General features: G+C 49.4%; 1 protein-coding gene across 2 annotated transcripts; it reads left to right on the top strand.

Moving 5' to 3' along the window:
* The first annotated feature begins 1,173 nt into the window (after positions 1–1,173).
* OLIG3 (oligodendrocyte transcription factor 3) lies at positions 1,174–6,932 on the top strand. 2 transcript variants are annotated; one of them, XM_025383807.1, is made up of 2 exons: positions 1,174–1,297; positions 6,043–6,932. In XM_025383807.1, exon 2 carries the CDS (start codon positions 6,062–6,064, stop codon positions 6,833–6,835), a length of 774 nt encoding a protein of 257 aa, XP_025239592.1. In that variant the 5' UTR covers positions 1,174–1,297; positions 6,043–6,061; the 3' UTR covers positions 6,836–6,932. The 2 variants fall into 2 exon arrangements, with proteins under 2 accessions (XP_025239592.1, XP_025239593.1); XM_025383808.1 differs by lacking the exon at positions 1,174–1,297 and adding an exon at positions 5,792–5,911 and having other exon boundaries at positions 6,046–6,932.
* Positions 6,933–8,925: the final 1,993 nt, after the last annotated feature.

Below are 8,925 nucleotides of genomic sequence, written 5' to 3'. Positions count from 1 at the left end.
CAAAATAACATTTGTAAATCTATATTTGTTAGAAGTCAAGCCAATGTGAGAAGATTTCAAATCCAACATTACTTATAAAAGGCATTTAACGTGTTTTCCATTGTCTTCATTAGACAGCATCTGAAAATAATTTATTTTTATTTAGAACCCAAAGACTTTGAAGAAATATTTTAATGTATTTGACTCTATGCTAATATACATATCAATTTCAGAACTTGCATGTATAGGTACCTATAATAAAAAGGCAGTGTAATAAATTGTTGTCATAAGTGTAAACATTTCTTTAACCTACTGTTCCTATAGATTCTATACCTATATTCTAATCTCTTTGTGGTATCTATTTACCTATATACTTTGTGTGTGTATAAATCTGAATATAACTGAAGTCAAGATGAGGATACATATGCTACATAAGGTAACCATCTCTAAAATAAAACTAAATTCCTTAAGCACTTCAGCAATAATACAGCAATATGTGCTTAACTACTTAATAGAATATAGCCAGGAGATGATCCAATAACCATAAGCAAAAAGTAGAATTAGCATTCTGTGCTTTTATATTGAGAAATCAAATTGTATATGGTGACTGTAACTATCAATTCATAAAAGAAGTAAGTTAATAACAATAAAATACTGTTAAGAAATTATCTGCTTAGTAGTTCTTAAAGTATTGGTATTAATGGAGCCACAAATCCAGACTGTCAGGGCACATGCCAAGAATGTGCATATAAGTATGCAAATTTTAATATAACTCATCAGTTTATGTAATTGATTGCCAGTGATATTTAAATCAACCCAAACATTTCAATCTTGAGGCAAAAAAATGTTTTCCATTTATTGGCTTTCTACAGGAGAAAAACTCAGTTGAGGTTTTGGCAATTGAGCAGATGTTACCAGAAAGGAAAAAAAAAAAAAAAAAAAAAAGAGTACTGAAGGATGCTCACTAATTGAGTAAAATCCTGTAAATGAAGCCCAGAACTTCATATCTCCTTTGACTTTCATGAGTCTTTAAATAATTATAATGAATTTGTAAGTTCTAGCCAGCCTTGCTGCTTATGCATCATTAAAATCAAACTTCTAGTTCTGCCAGTGTATTAACTTGTCTATATATTCACATAATTAGCACCTCATCATTTTGTGCTATTCTGGGACTGCCTGGCATCTTCCAGTCTCACATCCAATATTGTGAAAAGCAGTTACTACCAGCTCATAAAATTCCACTGCCCTTCCACTTCTGCTATTTTCCCTGTATGAAAACTGGATTTTAAAAAGATGAGGAGGAAGACTGGACAGATCAGTCAGTTTTTAAGATGTCATTTAAAATATAGGGAAACCAGGAAAATGGAATCGCTTTAGTCAGTCTGTCCAGATCCATCTTCTCTGGCCCTTGTGTCACTTATTTAATTGTTGGAATTTAGATTTTGGCATCTCCCAATGCAGGGGCTCAGGGTTCTGTACCCTAAGCTGTCACTGGGGATGCGCTGCTGCAGGAAGAGATTATTCCTGCTTGACTGTGATTTATGTTGATATTTAATTTTTTTTTGGTCTTTTTTATTTATTTATTTTCCTTTTTGGTACTGGCTTCTTTGATCAACCTAACAGCCCTGGTGACCGGACCCCCACTGCTATTGTTGTGAAGTTATTGTTTTACTCTGCTAAAGAATGCACTTTTTCAGAAGTTTCTCCGCTAAGTCAGCTAATTTTTAGGCTATTCCTTGCTTGCACATGAGGGATTTAGTTAGAAATGTTTAGGCTTCCTTTTTTTGTTCTGTTTTGTCTTGGAGGGTGGTTGGGTTGAAAGGTGAAGCCCACAGGGCAGCCTCCCGCCTTTCAGTCTCGGCCAAAGTTTCTGCTGGTCAAGTTTGCGGCTTGATGAGCGAGAGAAGCCCCTGGACGTTGCTGATTGACCTGCCTCTCACAGTAGCTCTTCGGCAGGTCAGCCGGCGACATTTGCTACTGGACTCTTGCGGGGGTGGGGGTGGGGGTTCGCTCCTGAGCCAAAATCGCCGCGGCCTCAGGCAGAGCCGGCAGCTGCTGGAGAGGAACTCGGTGGCTAAGGCTGCAGAGCAGTGGGCGTCGGGCACCGAGCGGCGCTCACTGGGTGTCAGGTAAGAGACGATCCCCGGTGATCTGGGAGGCACAGCGGGGTGTTGAGCACAGCCGAACAACTTCCCAAGTGCGCGGTCCCCACGGAGCGCTCCGGGCGCGCGGGGACAGCAGGACGGCTCTTCTGACCCTGTCCACGAGCCGACCCGCTGTTTTCATATGTCGTAGGAAGGCTGAGAAACTCCAGGCTCTTCTCAGAGCCAAGACAGGCTTAGAGGGAAGTAGCCTGCCTGCCTTGGGACGCACCTGTTGCCGGAGAAGGACCCCCGCCTCCGCCGCGCAGCCCTCCCCAGCCGCGAGGGCGCGGGGTGTGGCCCGGGAGAGCGCAGTCCGCGCCACTGCAGGGTCGCTCGCTCCGGCTCCCCGCCGGTCTGAGTCCTCTGAAAGGGGTCCCGGCCAGGGCCAAGGTCACGGTTGTCTCTGGCTGCAGCCTTGGCCGGGCGGCGACTCCTTTCCTCTCCCGTTCCGCAAAAGTCTCGGGTGGGCGATGGTAGTCAGCCCTCAGAAAGAAATCTGTGTGCTCGCCCGCCTGAGCTCCGGGCCTGCTTCTTCTCGGGTTGAGGGCTCAATTCGAGGAACTGAGCTGCGGTGGCGGGGGTCGAAAAGAGACTCCACAAGGCAAAGCGCGCCGAGCGCCTCAGCCTTTTGGGCCCGGGCGAGTATTAACCCATTTTATGGGAAGCAAAGTTGTGGCACCTTACTCACTCCCCTCGTCTAGTTGTCAATCCCCGCAACGGATGGGAAGTGGGGGAACTAGCCTCTAAAAGTACTTACTAGGCCGAGGCCCTGAACATTGGACCATCCCGCACTCACACATTACGGATCTTCGGGAAAGAGAGGGTGACCGAGGAGAGGAGGGCGCGCCGCGTCCAGGCCTGGGAGAGAGGGAGTCCTGGCCTGGTCCCTGCAGATCTCCCATTTCAGGCACCTCTGTTTCTGGAGCTGAAAACCCTTAGGGAAGAAAGAAGGGAGGGTCTTGGTCTGTTCGGGCGAAGGCCCAGTAGCCCCTTCCCGGTCCAGAGCAGCCCTCGGAACCGGCTGCGGCCGGCGTCGGCCCCCTCTTGCTGAAAGGCTGTGCTGAAGGAGAGTGGCTCCTGGTTTGGACTCCCGGAACCCTGGCCCCAGTCTTCCAGCCCCGCAAGCTTGTATTTTGAGGGCTGCTCTACCCTCCTTTTTTTTTTTTTTTCCCCTTGCCACCTTCTTTGCCAATTTGGGGGAGATTTAAAACTGTATTTTACATTGTCCACTGAGAAAATTAAGACGTTTTCAAAAAGGTAAATTATCTTGTAGCAACATGATTTTTCCACTTCTTCATTTGCAACCCTTCTGCTCTGACCAGACTTTGCTATTTCCCCTAATCAAAACTCAGGTGCAGCGTTTTCAGTTTGGGTGTGAGAAAAACAGACGCCGACGGTGACCTAGGGTCAGGGAGGTGCTCAGGAGGACTGCGGGGGGCCGGATCTGTCCACCGTCCGCAGGGCGGGGAAGCTGCCCTTCGTCCAGTCCAGTGCTCCCTCCCATTGTCCTCCCCCGTCCGCCTCTCTCTCCTCACCCCATTTGATCAGGAGGGGAGTCGCAGAAGGTTGTCGTTAGGACTAGCTACTAGCTCCCTCCCATCACCTGGGACTGCAAAAGTTCTGGAACACTTACCCCCTCCCCACCTTTTTATAAATAACCAGGAAGACTTAGTGTATGGTGTATGTCACTATCTTATTGGCGAGTCTGTTGAATTAAGAAACATTCTTTATGCTTGGTATTAGGATTGCTTTTGGACATCAGTCTTTCCATATCCAATCTAATCCGTTTGAATTAAGAAACTTTCCTTCCTCCGAGGTGGAGTGGTAGGAGAAGAGGCTCTTGTCCAATCTTCAAGAGCACTAACGTCCTGGCCTTGACGAAGCGTTGTTGGCCATTTTTTCCCCATTACAGAAAAGCAAAATTCGGTGTAGCAGAAGCATCGATGCCAATGTTGCGTCTGCCCATCCGGCTGGTATTGCCAGAGCTGCCTTCGCAGCGTGACTGTCAGTGGGGCACAGCGTCAGAGCGTGCAAACTCCGGACCTGGGCGCGCATCCCTTTCCCACTGACCGCTCGGTTAGTCAAGGGAAAGGGGGGACTCCTGTTCTTCGAAGTGACTCAGCGGCTCAAGAGGCCCCAAGTGCCCGAGGTTCCAGGATTGATTCGATTCCACACTTCCGCCGAAACTCTCAGTCACTAGCTAGCGTTTGTCTCTCGTTTCTCCAAGCCCGGAGAGGGGCGGTGTCCGGGTTCTTCTAGAGACCACTCCTGGGGCTCTCTCCCTTCCCCGGATTTCTGCCTTCCCGCCCCTCGTGCTGCTGAGCTAAAGTCTTGATCTACAAAAACACAGCAAGGGGGAAGAAATATCTACGCCCACCTCTGCACTCGCACCGAAGGCTCCAAACTCCGGGCTCCTCTTTATTCCCAGAGACGACTCCGCACTGAACCACAGCGCCCAGGCAAGCACAAGGGGCTCTCTAGGTCCCTTCGTTGTTTCCCTTCCCCCGTGCTTCTTTGCCCACAGCCCCCTCACCCCGACATCAGATTGTTTATTACGAGCTTCTGATTTCCCTGTCCGACGCCATACGGCGGCCCCAGCCTGGTGGACCCACCAGCGCAGGCCGGGGTGCCGCTGAGTTCCCGGAGCTCGGGGCACATCAGCACAGCGGCCAGAGGAGGCCCGGCGGAGCTTTGGGCCCGGACGGTCCCACCATTTTCCGCCAGCGCCAAGGTCCAGGAAGGCTGGAACGGGAAAAATCTCTCTGGAGCTCTCAGGAACCTTTACAAGTCCTAACAATCTCTCTCTCTGCCTCCTTAGCTCCTCTTCCTTCCCAGCCTCCCAAGTTGCTTTTCTTGTGACATTAACATTCTTTTTTTTTCCTCACTTTTTGGTCTAGGAAGTTAAAGAACTGTGCAAAACTGAAATTCTTTTAGTAATCCATGTTTTAAAACGGGAGGACAAAGAAACTAAGAGACCTCTCCGCCACAATACTGTCAGGGGCAAAGCCATCACCAAACATGGACATCCCGTTGAAACCACACCAGAAGGGCTCAATAAACAAAATTGACAGAATGGAAGTGTTTAGGAAAAGAGATCTATTGAAAAACAATCTTGAGACAGAGAACGTCGGCATGCAGTCTTCCCACCACCCCCAGTCCCCGCTGACAGCACCTGCCCTCCGACAGCACCTCTGTCCCTCAAACCTTTCCAACGGGACCTATTTTTGCGCATATTTCTCTAAACTTGGGAGCAGCCAGGAAAGGAAGGAGAGCGAATGTTTCAATTCCTCTGAACCTCCACCAACCGCCTGGCCACGTTCTCTTCCCTTCCTTCCGTTCCCGATGTGTGATTTGGTTAGAGAAATTGGGAAGGGGGGTGGGGTGGAAGAAAGTTAAAAAAAAAAAAATCAGGAAGGCGTGAGCTGGAGCGGTGAGTGTGTCAATCAAAGGGTTTTGTGCCTGGGGGCTCCTAGCGGTTCGAAGCAGAGGTGTCCCAGGGCGGCCCCGCAATGAATATGAATAGGAATCCTTGCTAAATGGGACAGCAAAGCGCACCGCCCTGAATGATGGCACGTCATCCTAACCAGCCCAGGATAGATAGGAGGGTTCCTTTTGTCTCTTTTCTCCGCCGCAGCTCTATAAAAGCCCCTCTTATTCAGCGTGAGGTTAGTTCAAGCACACACCAACTAGCTGTCCAGGAAGCAGCCTAACCAGAGAGGGGCGTGGGAGGGAGAGAGGTGGGGAAAAGCAGCATCTCAGCTTTTCTTCTCACGTCTTGCCGCTGAGAAGTGGGTTCCTGGGCTGTGCAGATTTTTTTTTTTTAATTCAAGATTTTCTTTAATTTCCCGCCTAAAGCCTCCCCACGGTAGGGCCGCATCCCCTCTAATAAAATGAATTCTGATTCGAGCTCTGTCTCCAGCAGAGCTTCATCTCCGGACATGGACGAGATGTACCTGAGGGACCACCACCACCGCCACCACCACCACCACCAGGAGAGCCGTCTCAACTCGGTCTCGTCCACGCAGGGCGATATGATGCAGAAGATGTCCGGGGAAAGCCTCTCGCGGGCTGGCGCCAAGGCCGCGGGAGAAAGCAGCAAGTACAAAATCAAGAAGCAGCTGTCGGAGCAGGACCTACAGCAGTTGCGGCTGAAGATCAACGGACGCGAACGCAAGCGGATGCACGACCTGAACCTCGCCATGGACGGGTTGCGCGAAGTCATGCCCTACGCACACGGGCCCTCGGTGCGCAAGCTCTCCAAGATCGCCACCCTCCTGCTTGCCAGAAACTACATTCTCATGCTCACCAGCTCCCTGGAGGAGATGAAGAGGCTGGTTGGAGAGATCTATGGGGGCCACCACTCGGCCTTTCACTGCGGGACCGTGGGCCACTCGGCCGGCCACCCCGCGCACGCGGCCAACGCCGTGCACCCTGTGCACCCCATCCTGGGCGGCGCGCTCTCATCCGGCAACGCCTCGTCACCGCTGTCTGCCGCCTCACTTCCCGCCATCGGCACCATCCGGCCTCCCCACTCGCTGCTCAAGGCTCCCTCCACGCCGCCCGCGCTGCAGCTGGGCAGCGGCTTCCAGCACTGGGCTGGTCTGCCTTGCCCCTGCACCATCTGCCAGATGCCGCCGCCTCCGCACCTGTCCGCTCTCTCCACCGCCAACATGGCCCGGCTGTCGGCCGAGTCCAAGGACTTGCTCAAGTGAGCAGCGGGCGGGCCCGGCTGCCGAGGAGAAGGGAGAGCGGCGGGAGGGGCAGCGGTACCGGGCCGGGAGGGAAGAGGGAAGCTGCGAGCTCGGCCCACGGGAGGGCGGGCTCCGGGGCCCGCAGCCTCCCACGCTTGCTGAGAGATCTCAGACTCCACTTGATCCCCGGAGGGAAAGGACCAAAATCAAACTGCAATTTCTAGGTGGTAGCAAAGGGGGACTCGAACCGGACGTCGTGTGTTTTGCATGCATGCTTCTTTTCCCCATGCCGCGCCAGTATTTCTCCCTGCCATACGCTCTTGTCAAAACTGCATTTGTTGTATAAAGATGGGATCGGTGTAGTTAAAAACTTGCGAAGGGACTTTTGAGTCGGTTTTCTCTGACTCTGTGTTCTCGCTTTGGAAAAAGACAGCCATCCCTTTTGTGCAAAACAAATGTAAATATTTTCTTGAGATTGATGCGATTATGATTGTCTCTGTCCTCGCCATAGTTTTTCTAGAGACAACGGAGAGAGAGAGAGAGAGAGAGAGAGAGAGAGAGAGAGAGAGATATCAAGACCCAAGTTTTGAATCTCAACTCCGGTCCAGGGCATGACACCTCCTATGTGGGTTTTCCTTTCGACGCAGTGTAGGTCAAAAGAATGCATGCACGCTTCTAAACGAATCTTGTCTAAACATGTTGTGCAGGCCGTGGTGCCGTTTTCCTTGTAACAAGGATTTATTAGTGAATTATCCCAAGTATTCCATATATCTGTCTGTGGTTGTATGAAATGAAAAAAGGGGCAGAGTGCAAAGACCCACACTCACGCACACGCGCTTCTTCTCCCATACGCACCCCTTCAAACTTTATTCGGAACCTTCCTCTGCTGTTCTGGGGCCGCTATTGTAAAAGCTTGGGCTCCCTCTAGTAGCTTGCCCCACCCACCCCCCCTCGCTCAGTTATTCTGCATGCGGGGTTGGCTCTCTCTATTATCAGCTTTGAAAACTTATCCTGGTTTTGGGAGGGGTGCCGTTTTTATTTTCCTGAACATTTGCTTGAAATATTTTGTTAGGGCCTCAAAGACGATACCTGTCTTTATTTTTTATATATTCTTGATAACTATGATATATTTATTAATAACCAGTGTTTCTGGATGAGATTTCAAATAAAAAAGAACCTTTAAATCGTGACTTTGCCTTTGCCTAAAATCTTAGCAGATGGGGGTAGTGGTATAGGAAACATGTGGACCAGGTAAGGTGTACCTGGGTGTGGGCGAGGGATTTGGATGGTGGGCAGATGTAAAGGTTTTCCCTGATTATGCGCAAGTAAACAGGATGGGTAAATTGGTGCTAATTTTTGGAACTAAATGTCCTTCAAGCGGGGCATTGCCCACATTCACAGTCTTATGCTATTTGAGCTCCTTATTTCTCTGCAATAATCAGACCCTCATAAACTCAAGAACTGAATTTTAAAAAGTAATCTAGAAACTTAAAGTGGCAGGAAATGAGAGGTGGAGTGTCACTATGATGACTGTGTTGGCAACAAACAAGGATGAACCACTTTAAATTGAATTCTTTTCACTTTAAATTGAACTTGTGTTTTTTCCCCCCATGTTAAACTCTAGTATACATTTTAAAAGTCGACAAAGAGTGGTCCTAGAAAATAATAAAATACTCACCCCGCTTGCCTGCCCCCTCAGAAGCATGGCCTGCAGAGAAAGGGAAGGCTTCTCTGCTTTGTAAGGTGAGCTCCGTGTGAGTCAAACCACGGCCCAAGTCTCAGCAACTTGCAGATTTATAGCAAGAATCCTCCCTTCTTTCTTCCCTTAGAAGATTGCTGGTCTGGTTAGCCCTATATATTGGGCATCTTCTACATCAAAGTCAGCTAAAACAGGAGTCATTTTAATAAACTACTTTTCTTTTCACCTCTGGCCATAACACTTTTAAATGGTTTATATAAGCAGGAGTAATCCAGCAAGAAAGTTTTGTGTATTTGTTAAAAGGGGACAATAAATCGAGCTGTAGTGAGGATAGCCCCAACAACACAGGCCTCCATTTCCCTCTGAGGAAAACAGAACTCTGAAATGCAATACCCCAGGATTTGCTTCTGAA

The sequence above is a fragment of the Theropithecus gelada genome, chromosome 4, assembly GCF_003255815.1.
Source record: "Theropithecus gelada isolate Dixy chromosome 4, Tgel_1.0, whole genome shotgun sequence".
Lineage (NCBI taxonomy): Eukaryota > Metazoa > Chordata > Mammalia > Primates > Cercopithecidae > Theropithecus > Theropithecus gelada.
The sequence above is the reverse complement of the archived record's forward strand: the minus strand, read 5'-3'. Positions and strand labels throughout refer to the sequence as shown.